The sequence below is a fragment of the Mauremys reevesii genome, linkage group 11, assembly GCF_016161935.1.
Source record: "Mauremys reevesii isolate NIE-2019 linkage group 11, ASM1616193v1, whole genome shotgun sequence".
NCBI lineage: Eukaryota > Metazoa > Chordata > Testudines > Geoemydidae > Mauremys > Mauremys reevesii.
In genome coordinates, this window is record NC_052633.1 from 74,767,763 (window position 1) to 74,791,291 (window position 23,529).

At 60.2% G+C, this 23,529-nt stretch overlaps 2 protein-coding genes across 7 annotated transcripts in view; one reads left to right on the top strand and one right to left on the bottom strand.

Moving 5' to 3' along the window:
* On the bottom strand, positions 1 to 18,887 carry ZNF142 (zinc finger protein 142). 2 transcript variants are annotated; one of them, XM_039495814.1, is made up of 9 exons: positions 18,763 to 18,887; positions 14,901 to 15,230; positions 13,413 to 14,126; positions 11,495 to 11,752; positions 8,796 to 9,608; positions 7,954 to 8,131; positions 2,899 to 6,145; positions 1,489 to 1,594; positions 1 to 702 (listed from the first exon to the last, which is right to left on the bottom strand). In XM_039495814.1, the coding sequence occupies exons 2-9, from the start codon at positions 15,178 to 15,180 to the stop codon at positions 227 to 229; spliced, it is 6,072 nt and encodes a 2,023-aa protein (XP_039351748.1). In that variant the 5' UTR covers positions 15,181 to 15,230; positions 18,763 to 18,887; the 3' UTR covers positions 1 to 226. The 2 variants fall into 2 exon arrangements, with proteins under 2 accessions (XP_039351748.1, XP_039351747.1); XM_039495813.1 differs by lacking the exon at positions 18,763 to 18,887 and adding an exon at positions 18,066 to 18,161.
* Positions 18,874 to 23,529, top strand: part of LOC120375121 (mitochondrial chaperone BCS1) — a 9,986-nt gene continuing 5,330 nt past the window's right edge. For 2 of the 5 annotated variants that reach the window (XR_005586445.1, XM_039495823.1), the window contains exons 1-4: positions 19,538 to 20,270; positions 21,804 to 22,187; positions 22,773 to 22,912; positions 23,034 to 23,228. Coding sequence is in view for 4 of the 5 variants with exons in the window: in XM_039495823.1 (XP_039351757.1) it covers positions 21,868 to 22,187; positions 22,773 to 22,912; positions 23,034 to 23,228 (655 nt within the window). In the remaining variant the exon portion in view is untranslated. Of the gene's footprint in view, positions 19,006 to 19,532; positions 20,271 to 21,800; positions 22,188 to 22,772; positions 22,913 to 23,033; positions 23,229 to 23,529 lie in introns of those variants that run through there. The other 3 variants (XM_039495824.1, XM_039495825.1, XM_039495827.1) reach the window with 3 other exon arrangements.

Sequence of the window (23,529 nt, forward strand, 5' to 3'; positions counted from 1 at the left end):
TTAGAAACGAGATCGGAGAGTCCTTTTATACAACCGCATATTGTACATCCCATACACACATTTGTCTATACACACACGTACACTCTAAACAGGGCCTGCGCTTGCAGCGAGCCAACGGGGACTCGCACTAGCGCCGGGCGAGGCCCATAAGGCTCTGGCCCTGGGCCCTCTCTTGGGCTCGGAGTGCGAGGGGAGCTGGCCTCTCTCCAGCCCAGGCCAGCCCAGCCTAGCCCTGCCCTGCCGACTGGACCCCGTCCTCGCCTTCCGGCTTGGGGGGCTCCAGCTGGACGTCATGGAGGTGCAGCGTGGGGGTGCTGGCGTCCTTGCCGACCCCTTGGCTGAGGTCGCCCGGGCCGCAGTCGGGGTGGTGCCGCTGGATGTGTTTGATGACCTGGAACTTCTGCTTGGCCTTGTAGCTGCAGTAGCGGCAGAAGAAGGGGTGCTCGTTGGTGTGGGTGAGGTAGTGGTGGCGCAGGCCGGCCGCCCAGCGGAAGCCGCGGTAGCAGACGTTGCAGACGTAAGGCTTCTCCTCGCTGTGCTTCTTCAGGTGGGTCTTGAGGAGGAAGCGGGTCTTGAAGGCCTTGCCGCACTGCTCGCAGATGAAGGAGCGGGCGTCGCGGTGCCGCGTCTCCTTGTGGATGCGCAGCGCGTCGGCCCGGTTGGTGCAGTACTCGCACTCGTCACACTGGTAGGGCTTGAGGCCTGCGGGCGGGAGACGGAGCTGCTCAGGCTGGGGCGGGAGAGGGGCCGGAGACAGGCTGGCTCCCTGCCCGAGAAGGGAGCTCACTCTCCGAGGCTCTTCCAACCCAGCCCTGCGCTGCGCTGGGGGGCTGCGGGAACGGGGGTGCCCAGCACGCTCCCCCCATCACCAGCCTGCCCCACGCATGGGGGGAGCGAGGGCGCTGGGCCCTTCTCTTCCCCCGGCAGCAACTAGCCCCACACTCCTGTTCCCAGCCCGAGGCCTGGGCTTCTGCCCCCACCCCACAGACTTGGGCCCCCTGCAGTCCAGGCAGTTAGGAGTCTGGTGCCCCCTGCTGCCAATTGCTCGCCACTGCGAGTAGTGGTTAGAAAACTTCCAGGCCGCTCCTATTGTAGGAGCCCAGCTAAGTCTCCCGCCCCAGCACCGACCCTGCCGCCTCCTGCAGGGAGCTGGCTCCCCCCGCGGGGCCTGCCCACAGCACCCCTCAGGCAGCAGAGGAACCCAGCACGCACCCCCCCACCCCGCGGGAGACGTGTGGGCTGCCACCTTAGACAGGCCGAACCCGCTGCCGGAAGGACGACACGGCCTGGTCAGAGCCGCCGCAGAGCGCCCTCCCCTGACGGGCTGCTCGCTGATTTCCCGGGGCGCCGGCAGCCGTTCAGAGGCACCGCTGGTGCCGAGTGGGAGAAGAGCCCCCTGCCTGGACCTGACCCAGCCCCCGCAGGGCTCAGCGCCTGGCGCCGGCCCAGCTGTGGGGGCTGCTGCTTCCCGCCCCTCCCGGCACTCGCCTGTGTGTTTGGTCATGTGATACTTCAGCTGATTCACCCATTTGCACTTGTAGCCGCATTCCGGACACAGGTACTTCCGTTCCTCCTTATGGATTCGCATGTGGTACTGGAGAGAGAGAGCGTGGAGGTCACCGGACTCGGACACAACCCACGGGCCAGCCCACCCTGGCTCTGCCCTGCCTTCTGCAGCGAGGTCAAGGCAGTGTGGCTTAGTGGCAAGAGTGCTGGACCAGGCGGCAGGAGACTTGGGTTCTATTCCCACCTCTGCCACTGGTGACCACGGGGAAGTGCCTCAGTTTCCCCAGTTGTACCATGGGGGTAAGAATCCCGACCTCTTTGCTGTTAGATCTCAGCTGACAGGCCTGAGGTAAGAGCTAGGGATTATCCGCACCTGTGCTGTGCAGTGCCCAGGGGCTGGTCGTTTTCAGCGCCAGGCTCAGGTCCTCTGGGCACACCGCCCAGCCTAGCTCCTACTCGGACTTGTGCCCAGTGACGGGACCCGTCTGTTAGAGTCACGGTGAGCGCCTGCCCACCGTCACAGCACCGGGCACCCACGCACGCTGACCAGGCCTTCAGACTGCGGGGGAAGGGGATGCAGGACAGCCACCCCCCATTGCACAGATGGGGAAACTGAGGCCAAGAGGCAAGGCAACGTGACTGAGGCCATGAGGGGAGTCCATGGCTGAGCCAGAATTAGAACTCGGGACTTCCCGAACCCAGCACTCGGCTCAGTTCTCTAGGCCGTGCGTGTGGAATATCATCTCCTCGCCCTCCCCAGCCTGATCTGGGGAACTACCCGTCCCGCACAGGGCTGCCCCTATTCTGTACACTGGGGCTGGCCCTTGCATGGGAACACGATATTTCCTGCAGCCAGACACACCAGCCCCTGCTCGGATCTCACTGCCTGCCTGAGCACTGGGAAGCGTGTGTCTCTCGTGAGCAGCTCATTTGTGGGCAGTTTAAGTCCCCCCACTGATGGGGCAGGGAAGGGCCTGACACTGCCCCAAGGGACTGTCCCAGCTAGGAGCTGGGCAGCCGCGGCCGGGCGCTGCCCCAGGGGACACTCCCTGCTACCCTGTCCTCGGGAGTGGGCAGCAACGGGCCAGGGGCTGCCCCAGGGGAAGGTTTCCCCCCCCCGCCCCGCAGGAGCGGGGCAGCAGCCGGCCAGACCCTGCCTCAGGGGAAGGTTCCCCTGCCCCACAGGAGCTGGGCAGCAGCAGGCCGGGCGCTGCCCCAGGGGAAGGTTCCCCCCCACACCCGCAGGAGCTGGGCAGCAGCAGGCCGGGCCCTGCCCCAGGGGAAGGTTCCCCCGCCCCACAGGAGCCGGGCAGCAGCAGGCCGGGCGCTGCCCCAGGAGCAGGTTCCCCCCCACACCCGCAGGAGCCGGGGAGCAGCTGGCCGGGCGCTCACCTTGAGGCGCGAGGGGTCAGCACAGGCGTACTTGCACAGCTGACACTTGTACGGCTTCTCTCCGGTGTGGATCCGGATGTGCCACGTGATCTTCTGCTTGTTCTTGGTGGTGTAGTCACAGTCGGCGCACTTGTAGACGCGGGTGCCCCCGTGGCCCTTCACGTGGTGGTCGAAGACCAGCTGGTGGTGGCAGGCAAAGTCGCAGAAGGGGCACTTGAGTGGCTTGTCCTGTGCCGTGGCGGGCTCGTGGCTCTCCACGTAGTGACGCACCAGCTGCTGCCGCTCCTTGGCGGCAAAGCTGCAGTGGTCGCAGCGGTGGCTGAAGTGTAGCGTCTTGTGCTCCTCCAGCGCCTCCCGGCTGGCGAAGGTCTCCTTGCAGGTGCCGCACTCCAGGTGGGGGTGCTGCTTCTGGGCGTGGCACTTGAGCGTGGCCTCGCTGTGGCACACGAAGCTGCAGTGCGGGCAGCGGTGGGAGACTTTCTCCTCGTGCCGGCGCAGCACGTGCTGCTTGAGGGCTGTCTCGGAGCTGAAGCGAGCCTCGCAGCGCGTGCAGGGGAACTGCAGCTCCCCCCGGTGGCAGCTGTTCACGTGGCGGGTGATGTCGTTCTGCAGGTAGCCGCTGTAGTCGCACAGGCGGCAGAAGTGCGTGGGTTTCTTCTCGTGGACCCGCAGGTTGTGGATGCGCAGCTTGGAGTTGGTGCCGAAGGTCTGGCTGCAGACGCTGCAGGTGATCCGGCCCACGCCGGTGTGCAGCGACTCGTGGGCCTCCAGCCGGTAGCGCCGCGTGGTGCTGAAGTCGCAGTAGAGGCACTTGTGGGGCTTCACCCCCTCGTGCTTGATGTGGACGTGCTGGCGGAGGCAGCGGGCCTGCTTGCAGGTGAAGTCGCACTGCCGGCACTGCAGCGGGGGCCGCTTGCTGTGGTACTTGCGGTGCAGCCTGCGGTGCAGCCGCAGGGCGCTGGCCCCCTTGGAGGTGAAGGGGCACGCGGGGCAGTGGAACTCGTCCAGCTTGACGCAGCCTCGCTTCTTGTGCGTCTTCATGGCCCGCTCCTGGTGGCAGGTGAAGGGGCAGGTGGCGCAGGAGAAGCGCCGCCTCTTGCACCGGGCAGCTCTCCTGGCAGCCGTCACGCCCGTGGCCTTGCTGGGCTGGCCCCTCCCTTTGCCGGCTGGGCTGCTCTCTCGGGGCCCATCCGGAGCCGCTCCTTCCTCCAGCGGCCTGGCGCTAGCGCTGCCTTCCTCTCCCGGAGGCCGGGAGGACTCCGGCTTGAGGTGCTTTTCCAACTGGTGGCTTTTCAGGGCCCGCCTGGAGCGGAAGGCCTCTGAGCACAGGGAGCACCGGAACTGCTCCAGGCTCCGGCACCCGTCCTCCACGTGGGAGCTGATGGTGGAGACCCTGGAGCAGACGAAAGAGCAGGCGTTGCAGTGGAGCTTTCCCTGCTCCAGCCGGTATTTCTCAGGCAGGGACGGACACTTGGCTTCCTCCACTTGGGAATGGTCTCCTGGCACAGGCGGTTCTGCCACCGTGGTCTCAGCCGCATCCTCAAGTGCCTTGCTGGGGGCTGGGCTGCCCACCGACGGCGCCTCGGGGAAGGGCCTGCTCATGGAGGATGCTTTCACGGGCACCCGATCTATCTCCCAGGGGGGCTCGGGAGTGCTGCTCACTTCCCCGTCCTCCGAGCCGCCTCTGCTATTCTCCACACCTGCACGGCCCGGCTGCTCCTGAACGGCTGGCTTCAGAGGCTTGTTCTTTCTCAGGATCACGGGGCACTTCTTGAGGAGATGGGTGTTGAGCCCCCGCTGCTGCTTAAAGCTGGCGCCGCACTCCCGGCACACCAGCGGGGATTTCCGGCTCTGGCAGCCGGCTTTGACGTGCAGGGCCATGGACTTCTCCTTCCGCGTGATGTAGGAGCACGTCTCGCACTTGAAGATCTGGCTCTCCGACTGAACCACCAGCATCTGCACCCTCCCTTCCAAGACCAGCGTTTCTGCTTGCTCCTTGTCCTGCTTCCGGAGAGCTTTCAGCACCAGCTCCGACTGCGGCCCTGCCTTGGCCTCGGCGCACGGGGAGGCCGGGTCTCCGGGGGCAGGGAAATGGCCCTGCTCAGCTGGCTTTATGATGCTAAACCAGGCCTCTTGCACACTGGCCTCTCTAGTCTCTGGCACTGCGTGGGGGTCGGAGGCCATGCTGGGCAGGTTGGAGCACTGCCCGTCACAGCAATCCTTAGGCCCCTGCTGAGTGTCCTTTTCACGGCTCTCTTCTGCATTCGTGGTACAGGCCAAGCCGCCAGCGCTGCCCTCCAGCCTTTCCTGCCCTTGGACCTCCGGCTCTTCCTCGAAGTCAGGGACGTCTTCAAGCCCGTTGTCGTTCTCCTCCAGGACCAGCGCGTCCTGTGAGCTCAGAACGTCATAGGCTGGGTCCTTGCAGCTCAGGGCATCTGCATTCTCTGGCTGGGCTGCCGGAGGCTCGCTGGCCCCGAGCCTCAGCATAGGGTCTGCAGAGACGTCCAGCGTCTCCAAGTGCAACGTGCAGCTTTCAACAGCGTCACCGGCATCATCCAGCATCCCCGAGTCCTCCGCCATCGCGCAAGAGGCCTGCGCACGGGAATCTTCCAGGGGGCCCATGTCGGTGGAAGGACCCCTCTCTTCCTCTGCCATCTCAGCGCTGCCCCCCAGCTGCCCAGCAGCACGGTCAAAGAGGGGCACAACGAAAGCCTGCTGAGAAGCCTCTTGCTGGGGTTCCACAGCAGCGGGTTTGCTTTTCTGCCAGAGCTCCTTCCCGGACAGGGAGGAGTTGGAGTCGGACCTCAGAGCCACGCTGATGTCGTAGTTCAGCAGCACGTCTGCCGAGCTGATCTGCAGCTCCTTGCTGGCATAGTTCTCCAGCCAGTCCTTGTCTCCGGGCACGTACCCATGGGCCTTGCGCTTGTGGAAGAAGAGGCTGGTGTTGCTGAAGGTGCAGTAGGCGCAGAGGGCGCAGCGGAACTCCTTCTGCTTGGTGTGCTTGCAGTTCTCGTGGTTGAGGAGGGCCTGCTTGTACTTGGTCTGGTAGCTGCAATACTGGCACTGGAAGACGGGCATCTGGTAGTTCTGCGAGTGCTTCACCTGCATGTGCTTCTGCAGCTCGTACTTGCGCTTGCAGGCAAAGCCGCACACCTCACAGATCAGGCTCTTGCCCTGGTGGCGCAGCTTGTGGCTACTCAGCTGGTCTGCCCGGTGGCAGCGGTACGAACACTGGTTGCACTGATACCTGCCAGAGACATCAGACAGTCAGAACACGGCAAGGGAACAGCACTGCCAGAGTGAGGCTAGGGAGGGCCCCCGCTCCAGCGCACCGGGGTTTACTTGACGGGTCAACTCCCCTCCCCAGAAGGTAACAACAAGCAGAGGGTAATTTATTACGCTCTGGAGCCATCTCCTTGGAAGCGTGGGCACTTGGCACCTCTCAGGATCAGGCCCTTTGCGCTGCCCTTCACGTCAATCCAGCCTGGGGAGTCCTTGGCACAGCCTCTGGGATTCCCCCCCACTCCCGGTGGTCTCTGCTTCACCCTCACCAGTCTGGAGGCTTTGTAGTGGGATCACCAAACCATGTGGGCGAGGGCTGGACTCTCTGCAGGGCCTATTACCACTGGGGACAGCTGCTACACCCTGTCAGCGGCTGAGCCCTCTGTGACGCTGGCAGGCTGGCTCCTACCAAGGTCCCCACGTCTCAACTGAACACTGATAAATTCAGGGCTGCGACCAGGCTGGCTCCCCTGCACGTAAGTGCTGGTAAGGGAGGCCCTAGGGTTGTAAGGACATGGATAGTGTTTAGACTTTATTGAATGCTTGTCAGTGGCTGCCAGCATTAATCTCAGTTATAACAGCTGTGTGCGTGTTGCGAGGTAATATCGGAGCGGTTGTATTGTGAGCCTCTGAGACTGTAAATCACCAGCCAGAAGAGAGACGTTAACTAGAGTGAACTGCTGGTTTCCAACAGAAGGTGTTCGTCCTTCCTGGCAGGAAAGGCTTTTCGACACTTGAGGGACTATTGCGGGAAATTAAAGAGGAGAAGAGCCGTTTGCTGTTCTGCTCTCCTGTGTGTGAAGATGATTCATGCAAGCGGATTCCTCCCATCAGCTGAGTTTGCAGCTCAGATCACATGACAGGAGGGGGATAAAGGAACTAGGGATCTCTGTGCTGCTTGGCTTCGGGGCTGCAAGGTTTCTAGGGATAAGGAAGAGATTCCCAGCTGCTTAGCCTGGGTTAGCCCTAGAGCACATATAACTTCTATTACTTTTTGAAACTTAAGATTGTTATTCATTTGTGTGTGTGTGTTCACCTGCTTTAACTCTGTAAATAACTCTCTAATCTCCTTGTCCTCTATAAATAGTTTATTACAGGCTTGGCTACAAGCATTATCTTTGGTGTGAGATCTAAGATGCAATTGACCTGGGAGGAACCTGAATATTGCTGTGATTCGAGCTATCACAAGGGCAGGCTCACCTGGGTGGCAAGGGACTGTCTGTGACTCCTCGCTTGGGCTGTTACAGCGCCTGAGGAGTTCAGACTTGATAACTGGTTGGTCAGAGCTAAGCAGAGAACTCGCAGCCAATTTGCGGTGTGTGCCCTGCTTCCGACCAGCGCCCTGAGGCTGGTCCTCACACGTGGAGTCACTGCAGATGGCGGTTCTGGCAGCACGTCCAGCCCCTGCAGGCCAGGAGGAGAATCTGGGACTGCGAAGAGTAGTCAGGCTCAGCGGGTGAGGATGCAGAACGCTGGCCACTAAGCCAACGGCAGCCAGGCAGGCAGGCTCGGCCCATCCCAGAGCTGCAATGGCCCAAAGTTCATCCCGAATTTGCAATAAATGGAACAGGCCACAGCCACCCTGGACCCGCCTCCCACAGCGCCTACAGACCTAGGCATGGGAAGCAGCCAGGCCTTGTGGATCAAGAGGGAGCATCACATCTCCACAGGCTGCCTTTGGGACGCCCTGAGCTAGGCGACCAGCCCTGCCCTCTTTGACAGGAGAGAGGAGCAGATTGGCTGTCGCCGGAAGGGGGACCCGGAGGCACGTACCTGAGGTCTCCGGTGTGCTTCCTCATATGCACGTTCAAGTAGTGCTTCCACTTGGTGACATACCCGCACTCGGTGCACATGTAGTTCTTGTCGTTGGAATGGGTGAGCATGTGCTTGGACAGGTAGCTCACGTCCCGGCAGGTGAAGTCACAGAGCTCACACTTGTGAGGTTTTTCCCCTAGTGACAGGAGAGAGAGAATCCACTCACGTGGGGTGGGGCGGAGAGAGGCCGTAACTTCACACGCCCCCTCTCCCCACATACATCTCCTCACCACTCCTGGCCAGCGACCTGCAGCAGGTGACGGGGCTCTGCCCGCCAGCCCCTCCCACCGGCCTCCTCCGAGGGAACGCGCAAGGCACCAGCTCTTCTCATTTGTGTGACCTGCTGTCGCCTTGGCTCCAGCGAGAACCAGCCCAAATCCCTTCACCTCTCCTCAAGCTCAGATCTGGCACTGCCCTCTGCTGCAGAGCTGCCAGGGCAATTACCCCCCCCCACACGGGCCAGGGCCCGGCGTGCCACGCTGCACTGCGGACAGGTCTGACGAGAGCCATACGCCTTGGTATGCTGCCCCTCTGGCACTGCAATCTGCCAGCTTAAGGGACATATCTAGGGATACAGAACAGGGAACTGAACCCAGGAGTCCTGATTCCCACTCCCCCCTGCTCTAACCACTGGATACCACACCCCTCCCAGAGCTGGGGGTAGAACCCAGGAGTCCTGACCCTATCCCGTGCTCTCACCACTAGTTCACATTCCCGCCCAGTGGAGCGGCACAGCACAGCTGATCAACCCCCCCAGAAGAGCAGCACACTGGGGAAGCCGAGAGGCTGAGGCGACTCACCCGTGTGCAGCAGCATGTGGCGGATGAGCACTCTCTTGTGCGCCGTGGCAAAGCTGCACTCGGTGCACTTGTGGATCTTCTCGTTGGCGTGCATCTTCCCCACGTGGTCGTGGAACTCCACGGGGTTGAAGGTGGCATAGGGGCAGAAGCCACACTGCAGCTGCTCGCTGCCAGGGTGCCCCTGCTTCTTGTGCTTGCGGAAGATGTGCTTGTTGGAGCAGACGAAGTCGCACTGCTGGCAGTGGAAGGCGTAGTGGGTTTTGCGGTGAGCTTCCATGGCCTCGGCCGAGCCAAAGAGCAGGGAGCAGGCGTGGTACTTGCATTCCACCGCCTTGATGCCGTGGGCCTCCTTGAGGTGGCGGATGAACTCCTTGCGGTCTTCGCTGCAGTAGCCGCAGTCATCCTGGAAGCAGCTCAGCCTCTTGGGCTCGGTCTTGTGGGTCTTCAGGTGCTCCTTGAGCGCCTGGCTGAGCCGGAACGTCTCCTGGCAGACGGGGCAGGCGTAGACGTCGGAGTAGAAGTTGGAGATGTTCTCGTGCATGCTGGCCATGTGGCGGTTGAGGGCATTCTTTTCCACCGAGCTGTAGTGGCACAGCGGGCAGCGGTGAGCTTTCTCCCCCGTCTCTCGCATCATGTGGATTTTCAGCTTGCTCTTGCTGGTGAAGTACTTCTGGCAGTTGGGGCACTGCAGGCTGGGGTCTGGGAAGTGCAGGTGCAGGTGCTCCACCAGGTGCGTCCGCTTCTTGAAGCACCGTTTGCACTCCGGGCACATGTGGGTTTTGAAGAGGTATTCGGAGCCCTCCGCTACGTCCCCTGCAAAGGAAACCATCCCCAGTCAGCCCGGAGCCACCACACAACGGGGCACGGAGAGCTGCCGGGTCAGACCCAGCAGCGACCGGAGTACGTCGCCCTACTGGGCGGGGACTGCAGAGCGAAGCTGCAGGAGGAGACTCTCTCCTGCTGAGGTCCCTGAGGATGGGAGACCAGGTGGAAAGCCCAGGAGTCCTGGCTGGGTGGAAAGGTCTGGCTGGAAGTGCACCCTGTGGTCATCTGGACAATAAATGGAGCCCAGAACCGAAGACTCATTTGGGGTGGCTGATCATTCCCGGTGAGGAAGCCAGCCTCACTCAGGCACGTCAACAGCAAACCCTGCACTCGGAGCCAGCCGCTGCCTGCGGACACCTGCATCACTGGCTGCAGGGATGTCAGCCCCCAAGCGACGTCCACTCCCTGTCGCACACACGCTCACTAACTCCGCCTCTGCTGACGTGCCGCCAGAAGCCACGTCTGGAGCAAGAGGGGACCAGCCAACCCACTGCACCTACCACACCTGAATGGAGACGCAGCAGTCCAGCATTCAAGCGTTTGGGTGTTGGACCTTTGCTAACGTCTGCCTTCAGTGGGCTCGGGCCCCTCTGAGCCGGCGGGCTCAGGCTGCATCAGGCAGCCAGCAGTGGGAGCTAGGGCCAGGCTTCACTCACTCTACGCTTTTTGCTAGGTAGGGATCAAATGAAGGTTTGTGTGAAAACCAACACTACGAATCTCCAGGTGTGCTTAGATTCCCAGAGTCAAGGCCAGACGGGGCCATTAGATCATCTAATCTGAGTCCTGTTTATCACAGGCCGTTACCCCTCTGCAGAGCCCAGTAACTCAGGTTTGGCTAAAGCATCTTCCAGAAAAGCAGCCAGGCCGCTCTAAAGCCACCAAAAGCTGGCAAATCCCCCAACCCAGGGGAGTTTGTTCTAGGGATTAATCGCCCTCGATGCTAACAATTTGTGCCTAATTTCTCATTGGAATTTGTCTGGCTGTCACGGCTGTCCCCTGAACAGAGCCGTGGCTCCACAGACACACCACTCGCAGGCACCATCCCAAACAGGCTTTGATTTCACTGTCAGAACCGTAACAGCTCCTGGAGCTGGATTCACTGGGGAGCCAACACGCTCTGCCCCCGTGGCCCGCAGGGCTCACCCTCTGCAGAGAGAATCCAGGACAGCCACTGGGATTGTAATGGTCCTGCTTGGGGGCCATCACACCTTCCAGCAGATGGCACAGCAGGAATCCCAGGCTCCTCTGGGATTTCCGCGATGGCCTGGCCCAGCTCACCCTCTGCACCTGGCAGCACAAAGGTACAGTCCCCTCTTTTGGGGCACAGGGCTGCTCAGCCTAGAGCAGATCACTTGGCCCATCAAACCCAGGATCTTGCCTACTGCAGAAGCTAGTGGCCAATACTTCATAGCAAAGTGAAGCCCAGCGCAATGCAGTTCACCGGGGAAAACCCTTCCTGACCATATGCATTTGGCTTGATTGTCCCTATTTTAGCAAATGTAACCAAGTATTATTGCTACCAAAACGATCCAGCCCCTCCTCACAAAGCAGGCTGGCTGGCTGGCTATGGCGTAAAGCCACGGTTCACTGGACACTAGTTGTTACGAGTGCCATTGTGACCTTTGTTCCCAATATGGGGCAGCATAAAAGGACGGACCAATCAGTTCCCTTCATGCCCTTGGAAATCCCCCAAACATCCAGCTCTTCTGCTTTCCTAGATAAACCACCCACAATCTCACGTCCTCTGCCCGACGCGCCCACGCTGCCCACTGCTGTGCCTTCGTCACCCAGCTCTGGGTGTGCCGGCTAGTGAAAGCTCTGACCGCCAGCTCCCGGAGCAGTCGCATCGCCCACGTGTGAATGAGGTACTCTACCTTTGAACTGCTGGGCCCGAGGTGCCTTGGCTTTCTTAGAAGCCACTTTCTCATCTCCTTTGGCTTCTGCCTCATAGGCGCTCTCCTCCTCTTCCTCCTCCAGCGATTCATCACCTGTGCTCTCAGAGTCTTCTTCCTCTGCCGACAGTCTCTGACCCTCGTCAGCTGCTTCCCTGGTGCCATCAGACACCTGCTCTGCTGCTTCCCAGCTGGTCTGATCTAGGGAATTCTCTGCCTCCTCTACGGTCTCCCCAACAGCTTCAAAAGGAAAAGGAAAGAGTTAATCTGTTAAACTCCCTGAAGGGAGGCTCCAAAGAGGATGGAGCTCGGCTGTTCTCAGTGGTGGCAGATGACAGAACAAGGAGCAATGGTCTCAAGTTGCAGTGGGGGAGGTCTAGGTTGGATATTAGGAAACACTATTTCACTAGGAGGATGGTGAAGCACTGGAATGGGTTACCTAGGGAGGTGGTGGAATCTCCATCCTTAGAGGTGTTTAAGGTCAGGCTTGACAAAGCCCTGGCTGGGATGATTTAGTTGGAGTTGGTTCTGCTTTGAGCAGGGGGTTGGACTAGATCCCTCCTGAGGTCTCTTCCAACCCTGAGATTCTATGATTCTTTGGAGTCAGACAAATCCACGATCCAACCCCTCTGGTGGAGATGCCGATGACCCAACCCAAGGATCTCAGCAGGAGCCCAAGGACCACACACAGCTAGCATGGAACAGGGCTGAGTGCAGCCGGCCTCGTTTTTAATATGGGCCTATGGCTCAAACCACAGGTGCCAAGATGTAGTGCAGCCTGGCTGCTTGGCTCAGATGGAGCACTGCATGCTGGGACTTATAGTCTCCAGGCATTGCTCATTTGGCTGAGTGCAACGGATGGACCATCCATTGTATCCTAGTAGAGAGCAGCAGGGAATTTTGGTTCTTTAGGGGTTTATTCCTGCTTTCCAGGGACGATCCGGATTTCTTTTCTCCAACGTTGCAGTTCCAGTCACAGCACTTTTAGCCATGAAGCTTCCCTTCAGGTTGGCTGCATGAACTCTGCAACTCCCCCACACCCCCCAGCCGCACCCAAGGGTAAGCACCAGAGCCCAGGGGGGACCTGCTCTTTCAAAGCTCAGCGCTCAAGGATCAAGCAGCCCCTACTGAAACTTAACCCTGGCATCTTCCCCTCCCCCGTCAGCACCGTCTGGGCTGTCAGGTTTCTCTCGCATTATTGGGGACGCGCACATGCAGCTGGCCACTGGACCGACCCAAACAGGCCAGGGAAGGACCACGCAACACTCGGCCCTGATGCTGCGCCTCCCATCGGAGGGCTCCCACCTGCTTTGTGGGTGCTGAGTCCCCGCTCCTGGGTGGTGGGTCAGGAGCATCAGCCCCGTTTTACAGCGGAGGACACTGAAGCACAAAGGGGAAGCGACTTGTTCAGAGTCGCAGTGAGTCAGCCTCAGAGCTGGGGGAAGAACACAGGACTTCTCCCTCTCTCCTACCCTAGCCACTGAGCAACACTGCTGTCCTACCCATCTGTGTCTGGGGAGAGGAGCCGCTTTCTAGCGACTAACAGCACAGGAGGGGCGTCTGTCGCCTACCCCCGGGTCACTGGGAAGTCATTATACACCCCCCAGTCCCTGCGTCGACGGCTCCACTCAGCAGCGACCGCTCACCCCACTGCCATTTCACCACTGTGGGAAGTAGCCAGATGGCCTCAGCCAGGTGCTACGAGGCAGGAATCTCCACCCCAACTGGCAGTGAGGGGCCCCCCTTGTTGGTAGGCTGAGCTCCCCTAGCAGCCCTAGGGCTGAGGCACCTGGGTAGGGGCAAGGTGGGGCACTCGCCCTGTTGCCAGCCAGTGTCTGTCCTGTAGACAGAGAGCTCTCAGTCCGCCCCATCCCCCCCGTTCCCTTGGCTCAGCAGGTACCGCAGCGCAGACGCAGGGCCTTGCTGGGGACCTGCCCGGCCATGGCAGCGAAGTCGCACTTGCAGGTCGCCTCCATCCGCCCCGTCTCGGCGGGGGGCTCGCCGTCCCCCCTGCTCTCCGGCGAATGGCCCTGTGTGTGCTGCCTGAAGAGCTTGGCATTGGAGCTGACGAAGTCACAGTGGCTGCAGTGGAAGGGGAAGTGACTCCTGTGATGCAGCTTCATGTCCTGGCAGCTCCGGAACAAGAGCGGGCAGGCGCGGTAGGTGCAGGAGACTGGGGACACCTTGTGGGCGCGCCGCAGGTGCCCACGCAGCTGCTTGCGGTCTGCCGGGGTGAAGTGGCAGCTCTTCTCAGGGCAGGCCAAGGCCCCCGGGGTGCTGCGATGGGTCTTAAAATGCTCCTTGAGCTCACTGGGCAGCACAAACTCCCCCCTACAAACAGGGCACAGCAGTCGCTCAGCAGCGCAGCCAAGGTCCCCGTCCTGCCCGCTCGCTCCTGGCGAGCTCTGCGCCAGCTGCTGGCAGACAGCTGGTTCTCCTCTGCATTCGCTGGGCAGGGCCGGCAGCTCCCCCGGAAGCTGGGGGAGACCAGGAAGCTCCAGGTGCTCGGGGGCTGCTAACGTGATGCACTGGTGCTGGGTCGGCAGGCTGGTGTCAGAGAAGCTCTGGCCGCACCTCTGGCAGAAATACAGCTCAACCACTTTGACCAAGACCCCTGTGGGAGGGGAGAGAGAGAGCGTGTCAGACAGCTGCATCTGGAGCCTTTCGCCTGGAGGTCACCAGCTCAAACGCAGCTCAGGTCACGGGCAGCAAGTATGGTCCCTCTCGTCTAGGTCTGTTATGGGAGACAGGACGTGCGTGTGTGTGTGTGAGGGGGGGCCCTTCGGGCTAGTTCCTGGTGAAACGGCAGGGACATCGCACAGGCCACCGCTACAGTGCGGGGAGCTAGAGAGACCCGGGGGAGAAAGGATCGAGCCAGAACCAAGCGGACCATTTGCTGGAAGTTCAGCAGCTAAGCCAAGGGTTCAGCGGGCTGCGGAGACTGAACTCCAAGGCAGGGGCGGGGCGGCAGGGGAGGAGGCGCACACTGCTGTGCCCCAGGCTGCGCCTGTTAAGGTCCAGCCGGCTGAACGGATTCACGATGACACCATCGACTAAGCTCACAAGGTGCCAGTGCCAGGGCCTCTAACAGGCGGCGCTTAGAGGCCAGGCCACCCACGGTGCTGAGCAGGGCTGGAGAGGGCCTGTCTGGTCACTGCACATTGCTCAGCACTCGCAGCGAGTGGTGGCGATGGGCGTCACGGGGACACATCCACACAACCGGCCCCGCGAGACTGGCTGGAGCGTCCTGTCTGCGACTCCAGAGAGGAGGGACTAAAGAACGAGCCCTGGCCTCCCTGACACCTGGGCGGGTGGTGTGGCAGGGGGACGACCCCTCGGGAAGATCTTTGATTCTCGTCTAGCGCTGCCCCCTCAATGTGTGCCATACCTGTGGCGTCGCCTGGACTGCTCAGAGACACGTTGCCTGCCACGGCCTCTACAAATATTTCCACCTCAGCTGCTTCTGCATGAGCTCCGTCCCCAGCCACAGACGCATCCGTCAGCAACAAGCTCTGTCCTACAGTCAGCGGGGACGTCCCTGCCACGCAGTCACTGGAGGTCCCCCGGCTTCCTCCGGTTCCTGCCTCTCCCGAGGTGGGCAACAGCCCTGGGCACAGGGCATCCATCTCTCCTCCGGCGGGCTCTGCAGCCACCACTTCTGCACTCATGGCCTTTCCCTCACCAACCTGCACCGCGCTGCGGAGGAGTACATCTCTTTCTGAAAAGATACAGACAAGGTGACCCAGCCGGCCCTGAAAGGGCTTGAGAGCACAAGACTCCAGAGATGCCTCCTTTTAAGGTGTCTCAGGTTGGATACCCAATATCAAGGTGCTCGAAATACCAATCTCTTTTTAAAAGCTTGGCTAAAGTTCGTATCCGTCATTAATAATGTATATTTTTTAATTGTAACGATAACCACTACTAGCCCAAAGGACTTTGAAGCATTTTGCAGACCTTCAGGCTGATGCACAAGGCAAACGCTCGGCTCACTTCACCTAACAGTGAAATACAGCTGCCTCTGCAGCGGCATGATGCAGCTATTTAACAGCTCGCAGCGACATTATGCAGTGCTGTAAGCCAGGATGTGATGAATTCTGGGTGCAGCTGAAATGCCGCGGGAATTGTAGAGATATATGAGTGAAACTAGACGACTAAGTCACCTACTTGTCTGTTTCCCTTATGCATCCTGAATGAGCTGCTCTCTGATGAAGGAGGATGGGATGAACGCAAGGAAGGAGCAGTCGTAAGGACATTAGAACTACCAGACCAGGACACAGGACAAACATCTTGGCTCTTCCGAGAAGTGCCTAGGTGTCCTTTAGTGATCGCAGATAGTCTGTTTTACATCTCAGCCCAGAGGCAGCCCCAGCCCCTTTCGGGGGGACTGGAGTTGGGGCCAATTCAGAGACAAGAGCCCCCACTGAATCACAACCAGCTCCCACAACTCCTAGGGCTCCTCTACCACCCTCTGCCTCAAGCTGCTTTGTCTGGGGGGATCAGATGGGTTCGCTGCAAGACTTAAACCTCCAACTCAATTTCAAACGAGTGAATATGCTGGTCACTCATTTATATCACTCACTCATTTGGGGACAGGGACTAGACAGGTCAGTTTCACCTGCCGATTTTGTGCTCCCCCATCGTTCTGTCTGTGTGCACCTGTTGTCTCTTGTCTTATGCTTGGACAGTCACCTCTTTGGAGCAGGGACGGTCTTTTATTCTGTGTACGTGCAGCACCTAGCACCATGGGGGCCATAACTGGAGCTCCTAGGCGCTGCCACGATATAAACAGCCAGGGGATGAGGTATGAGCACAGAACTGTAGCAGGATTAGAGATGGAAAAGGCTTCCTCGGCCCCCGGCTCCACTCCCCCTTGGCCAAGCCAGTCCAGCTGTAACGCCCCATGCGATGGGGCAAGCACTAATCTGTGCATTCCAAAGCTGTTGAAAGCTACACCCGCCCCGAGGCCCTCTTATCCCCCCTCGGTCCCTCCTGTTCTCTGCCTGCGGCACACAACAGCCTAGTCCCCTGTGGGCTGGAATACTTTGGTCTCACTTCAGTTGTAGGGTTTGAGTGAGGATGCTGTTGGCAATGTGGGATATACTGGAGGTCAGGCTATAAGATCCCTTCTGACCTTAATATCTCTGATCTCCATGCGGTTCTCTCATGTACACATCTTATTACACAGAATCCAGGTCTGGGACACTATATGGGATTTATCCTGCCACTGTAGTTTCTGGGCAGCTTCCACATACAATCAGGAGCAACAGGGAAGTCCCTAGTGAATTTCATGGGGTCTCTGGTGCATCTCCCTCTGCTTGGTGTAGATTTGGGGGTTGTAAGATTTTATTCATTTCCTCGTTTATTACTGTTGTTGGCAGGGGTATATTGGGTAGAAGGGGGTGTCAGGGTTGGGGGTGTCAGTCCCATGATGGGATGGCTTTTTGGAAGCAAGGCTCCACCTTCTAACCCCCCTTTCCAATCCCCAGCCAAACAACCTTGCTGGGAGCCAGGCAAGTTTAGACTAGTTCTCAGTACTGCCTGTTCTGCTAGTCCAAAGGATTAGCCTAACCCTGGTGCCTGCGTTTCCCAGGTGGGCTTAGCAATGGCACGATGCTCACCAAGTCGCTCTCCTCAATAACCTCGCCAGTGGCACCGGATGTGCCAAGCAGCAGCGCCTGCTGCTCCCAGCGGCACAGCTCAAGAGCTGTCTGTCGGCTGGGTTCCCAGTCCCATAGATAATGAGGCTGTTTCCAGCATATGGGTGACATCTGAACCCGCACCCACATCTCTCACACCCACACCTAAGTTCAGTGGCAATAAATGTCCCGATCGCATCCCGAGGCAAGTCCACATGGATGTAAAAGTCACACAATGAATGCTTATGCAATGGCCAAATTCCCATTTGGTCAATTCCATTCCACTGTCTTCAATTCCCTCCTGGATACAGGATTCTTCTTCAGTCCCTGTTCTAAACAGTTACATGATGTTGCTGTGTGCTGTTAAACCGTCACTGCATCTCATGCCAGAGGGGGCTGCATTTCCATGGCGGATGGTCAGATACACGTCAGCCTTACAAAATTCTAACCACCTGTATAAATTCAGGTATATTTTTAGCAGGTGAGTAAAATATCATTTGGTTTTTCATGATCAGCTTTGTGGCAAAGGACACGTGGGGGATTTTGCAAGGCTGATTATACACCTGCACGCATATATATGGAAAGCGCCCTGAGAACCCAGAAGACGCCAGATACCAGAGAAAGGCAAGTCTTAGTAGCAGTTTCCAGGGTGCTCTGGGAGAGAGCAGTTCCCCGCTTTAAAACACTTCCTGGGTTTGAATTTCCCACCAACTGGGCTCCTGCCACAGACATTTGAGGGAACTGGCCGCACAGCACCACTCTCCTGGGTCGTGGGCCCCATCTCCTACGCTCGCCCCTCCCCTCGCAGAACTCCATCCCCCAGCCCCTCTGGGACCCCATAAACCCACCTGCCCCCACCTGGGGGGAAGGTGCTTAAACTCCTCCTGAGCCTCCCCCTTGGGATCCTTCCCACTCACCTGCCGCACTGTGAACACCCCCTTCCCCGGGGGCCTGCGGCTCCATAACTGAGCCTGCCTCTGGGCTGGGCCTGGAACCCTCCCATCCCCGTCCTGGGGAACCCCCCTCCTGGGACCCTCCTTCCCCTCCCCCAGAGAGCCTCCCTCCTCGCCCCCCGGGAACCCTTCCTCCCCTCCCCCCCTCTTTGGGGAACCCCCCTCCTGGGACCCTCCTTCCCCTCCCCCAGAGAACCTCCCTCCTCGCCCCCCGGGAACCCTTCCTCCCCTCCCCTCCCCCCCTCTTTGGGGAACCCCTCTCCTGGGACCCTCCTTCCCCTCCCCCAGAGAACCCTTCCCCCTCCCCCCCGGGACCCTCCCATCCCCCTCCTGGGGACCCTCTCCTGGGACCCTCCTCGCCCCCTCGAACTCCTCCCCTCCCCCTCCCCGGGACCTTCCCATCCCCTCCTGGGGAACCCCCTCCCCAGAGAACTCCTCCCCTCCCCGGGACCCTCCCATCCCCGAGACCCTCCTCCTCGCCCCCCGGGAACCCTTCCCCCGCCTCTGGGAACCCCCTCCTCGAACTCCTCCCCCTCCCCCTGGGACCCTCCCATTACCCCTCCTATGGGGAACGCCCCCTCCCCCCGCGGGGGGCCCCCGGCTGCGCAGGCCCGGCCCGGCCCCTCCCGCTCGCGGGGCTGCAGCGCCCCGGCCCCCTCACCTGAGGGGCTCGGCTCGCGCTGCCCCCGGAGCGGCCCATCTCTATGGTGCCTCCGGCCGGGAGCGGCCCCCTTTGTGCGGCGGCCCCATCCGGCCCTTCTCTCCCGCGGCCCCCGCGCTCTATGGTGCCTGCGGCCGGGCCGGGGCAGGAACCATAGAGACGAGGGATGGAGAGCGGGGTCCCTCGGCGGACCGGAACCGTAGAGTGCGGGCGGCTGGCGGGACAGAGCGGCGCCGCCTGGCGGTAAGGGCGGGGGGAGGGGACGAGACCCGGTCACGGCGCGGGGCTCCTGCCGCGTCCGGGAGGGGGCCGGCCCCATGGGGAGGGGAGGGGGGCTGCTGGGGGCCGGCCCCCTGGGGGGGGAGGGGGCTGCTGGGGCCGGCCCCATGGGGAGGAGGGAGGGGCTGCTGGGGGCCGGCCCCATGGGGGAGGGAGGCTGCTGGGGGCTGCCCCCATGGGGAAGGGAAGGGAAGGGGGCTGCTGGGGGCCGGCCCCATGGGGGGAAGGGAATAGGGGCTGCTGGGGGGAAGGGAAGGGGGGGCTGCTGGGGGCTGACCCCATGGGGAAGGGAATAGGGGCTGCTGGGGAAGGGAGGGGGCTGCTGGGGGAAGGGAGGGGCTGCTGGGGCCGGCCCCATGAGGTCAGACCCCTTATAGGGTGAGTGGGGATCAGACCCCATGGGCTGGGAGAACTGGTCTGCGGGGTTCAGGCTGCTTTACAGTGGGGGGGGGTGTCAGGGGAATTAGATCCTATTACAGTGGGGAGGGGGCAGAAGGGGGTCAGACTTCATGAAAGGGGAACTCAGGTGGGGGGTTCTGGCTCCTTTACGGGAGGGGCAGACCCCTGAAGGGAGGAGGTGTGGCGGGATCGGGGCCCCTCTCCAGCAGGGTCAGGCTCCCTCAGCATGGCCCTTGTAGCGCTGCCTGTTGCAGCTGGCGCACCAAGCCAGCCTTCTCCCTACCCGCTGGGAGCAGCGGCAGTGTGTTTGCTGGTTACAGGCTGGGGCCAGGACTCCTGGGTTCTCTCCCTGGCTGTGCAGGGAGTCAGCCTGTTGAGCAGGCGGAGACCCACAACTCCTGGATTCTGTTCCTGACTCTGCCACAGCCGCCTGCTCCCCTCTGAGCTGCAGCTTCTCCAGCTCTGCAAAGGGGGCGATCATGCTGCCTCCCCTCCCAGGGCCGTGTGAGGCTTAAGTCACTGAGGCATGTAAAGATCACCAATATGAAAAGTGCTGGATATCATCATTGGTGGGACGGTGCAGCCCAAGGAGAGGGCAGGTTCCTGCGATACAATCAACTTATTTATACAGCACTTTTTCTACAACATGGAAGGCAAACTACTCCACAGGCTCCATCAATAACAGGGCAAGAGAACATCAGGGGCAGGACTTCAGGGTTAAGCCCAACTGCCCCCCAAATTCTGCATCCTGTCCATGCCTGTGTTAATAACGATCCCTGGCTTTTAGAGAGCCGTTGCATCGGTGGATCTCACAGCACCTTGCAGACAAGGCCAGTATCATCGCCCGTGTTTTACAGATGGGGGGATGGAAGGGAAGGGACTTGCCCAAAATCAAGCCAAGACTAGAACCCCCATCCAGTCTTCTGTCCACTACCCCACGCTGCCTTACAAGGGAGCCATTTCCACAGCTTGATACAGGGCGGCTCTGTGGCTTTGGACCTTCCACTGCCATCACAGACAGGGGAGGCTGCTTCTGTCTCCGTCGCCTCCAGGCCCCCAGCTGCCCGGGACATGCCTTTGGGATGCAGCTGGAGATGCATGGTGACTAGCTGCAGCAATAAATCCTCAGTAATTGCAACAGGCTTTTCCCACAGCTTACAGCCCGGAGGCTTTTAATGATAAAGCCTCAGTTTTGACTTTTCACCTGAGACAGCTGAGATTGGTTTTACACTCTTGTGCCCCCAGACTCCTCCTGGTGACCTGTCGTGGTGTTTCACCACTCTCCACCCTTCCCCAAGAACTCCTTGTCCCCGCTCCCGAGAGCCTTGTCCTGGCTGCATCCTCTCAGAGGATTGTAGCACTCTAGGGGCTGCTTCTCTTTCTGCAGCACAAAAAGTTACAGGGCCCCCGACCTGTTGAGGACTATGGCCAGGAGTCAAGACGCTGCATTCCCTGCTGGCCGCTGCTCCATGGTGAAGGCTGCAATCTGCTCTGGGTCTGCATATCAAGGGGGGTGGGCCTCTTTAAGGGCCCAGCAGTAGTTACTGAGCAGGCGTACCTGGGCAGGGAGCAGCTGATTCTGCGGTAAAGGGCGGCAGGAAGCTGGGGAGGGGAACGCTCGGGGAAAGAGGGACTGGAGAGTGCTGAAGGTGAGTAGGGTCCAGCAGGGAACCCCGAGTTTTCAGAGAAAAGGCTCAGAGCGGGGAGGCCCCCAGCAGGACTAGGAACGTGGACTTGATCGGGGGCTGAGAACTCATTTTAACTGTTTTGTTACATTAAGAAATCCAGCCCTGGGAGGGGTGTTGCTGAACTTGCAGAAAGTTTGCTTTGGTAATGTAATGGAGAAAGCCTTAACAAGTGGGGAAACTGAGGCAGGGCTGCTGCAGCATGACCTCAGGCCCCGAGGGGGCGCTCAGGAGGCAGCCGGCCTGATGGCAGGGGTGCTTGGGCTCCCATATGGGCACCAGTGCTGCTTCAGTTTGCGAGCTGTGCCCAAAGCAAGCCGGGATCCTCTGTCAGGGTGTAAGAGTCGCCAGGGGAAGAGGGATGAATTCTGCTCGGTGGGCTGAGGTGTACATTTGGGACTTTAACATCTCCCCCATGTCGAGGGTCTCTTGCTGCAGGCAGGTGTTGCTGTACCCGTGGTTCGCTGCATCCGTAAGGGCTACGAACTAGCTTTGCGTTTTAAAGAAAGTTCAGATGGTGACGAATCGGACGGGGCCTCGTAAAGACGTAATCTGGGCCAGATCCGGCCAGTGGGTCGTATGATTGCCACCTTGGCCCTACATCTGGGTCGCCCCCTTGCGCTGAGCTTTTGCATGGCCCCCCATGGCTCAGTCTTTCCCTTTTTGTTTTGTCAGCAGGTTTGTTTCTGGCTGGCAGAGGTGATGCCATTGAAAGCAGCCGCGTGACTGCCCCGGCCCCACCATGCCCTTTTCCGACTTTGTCTTAGCGCTGAAGGACAATCCCTACTTCGGGGCTGGCTTTGGCCTGGTAGGGGTGGGCACGGCTCTGGCTTTGGCCCGGAAGGGGGCCCAGTTTGGGGCGGTTGCTTTTCGCCGACACTACATGATCACCTTGGAGGTGCCCAGCAAGGACAAGAGCTACCAGTGGCTGCTGAGCTGGATCTCGCACTATGCCAAGCACACGCAGCACCTCAGTGTGGAGACCTCGTACCTGCAGCACGAGAGCGGGCGCATCAGCACCAAATTCGACTTTATCCCCAGCCCTGGGAACCACTTCATCTGGTAAGGGGGGGGCAGAGTGGGCGGGGGGGGGAACGGGCCGGGAGCTGCCCAGCTGGCTCCCGGAACCGAGGGCTGCGTGTGAAGAGAAATTCTCAAAGAGCCTGGGGCCTGATCCGAAGCCCGTTGGAGTCAGTGAAAGGGTCCCATTGATTTCAGTGGACTTTGGATCAGCGCACAGGCCTGCTTAGTGTGGGAAGGAGACGAGTACGAGGAGATGCGGCTGCCGTAAAATGGCATGCTGAGCTCATCTCCAGTCCCTCTGTCACTGGCTTCGTTCGGCCCGGAGACTGGGGTTGAGAATGCCCCTTGGGTGCCCTTGCGAAATGGAAAGGCTACTCGGGGACGTTCAAAGGCTGCACCTCCGAAACGGGAACGGATCTGTTTCTGTACGGGGTGCAGAACCGACCTGTGCCACTCACGCTGCAGGGTGGGATTGGAAAAGTGCTTTTCAAAAGAGTTAGCGCAGGTGGAGACTTAAAACGCTGTGTCGGCGCAGCTGTGCCACTGTAGTGCTTAAGTGAAGTCGCTCCTAAGCCTCGTCTCGTGTCATCCCCCCGCTCAGCCTGTCTCTCCTCCTGCTCCCAGGTATCGGAGGAAGTGGATCCGCATCGAGCGGAACCGAGAGAAGCAAATGATTGACCTGCACACAGGGACCCCCTGGGAATCAGTGACGTTCACAGCCCTGGGCACCAAGCGGGAGATCTTCTTCAACATCCTCCAGGAAGGTACGGCTCTTCGGCTGCCGCGGCAGATTTGAAACCTGGCAGATATAAAAGCCAGGCCATTGCCTGGTGCCTTCTGGGAGATTCCCTTTCACTGCCAGCCCCTCTCTCTGTCTCTCTCTAGCCAGGGAACTGGCTCTGAGGCAGCAGGAGGGGAAGACAGTCATGTACACGGCCATGGGTGCCGAATGGCGGCCGTTTGGGTTCCCGCGCCGCCGCCGGCCGCTCGCCTCCGTGGTGCTGGAGAAGGGGATCTCGGAGAAGATCGTGCAGGACGTAAAGGAGTTCATCAATAACCCCCAGTGGTACAGTGAGAGAGGCAAGGCTCCCTCCTGGGCTGATGGCTCTGCCCTTCCTCTGGGGGCAAATAACGCTACCTCGAGCCAGGATGATGTGGGCTGGTGCTGTGCGGCTACCCCTGCCTCCTCACCAGCCTGCCACACCTCTCCAGTGCACCTGGATCCAGATCTGCAGCCCCTTAGCTAGTGCAGGCCAGCCGAGCCCCCAGATACCCCTTAGTCCTTACCCCCCCGCCCAGTATTGGACCCCTGAACCCGGGGTTTCTGTGCATCATGTACAATCCTTGCAGCTGCCTGTGGGGCACCGGCACCCTGCTGCAG

Excerpts from the sequence above, each read along its gene's own strand:
- ZNF142 (XM_039495813.1), bottom strand. The coding sequence starts at position 18,111 with ATGGAGCCGCAGGCCCCCGGGGAAGGGGGTGTTCACAGTGCGGCAG. Across the intron at positions 11,753-13,412 it reads GGCCCTGCGTCTGCGCTGCG|CTGTTGGGGAGACCGTAGAG; the intron begins GTACCTGCTGAG and ends TTCCTTTTGAAG. Across the intron at positions 1,595-2,898 it reads CTGACCCCTCGCGCCTCAAG|TACCACATGCGAATCCATAA; the intron begins GTGAGCGCCCGG and ends CTCTCTCTCCAG.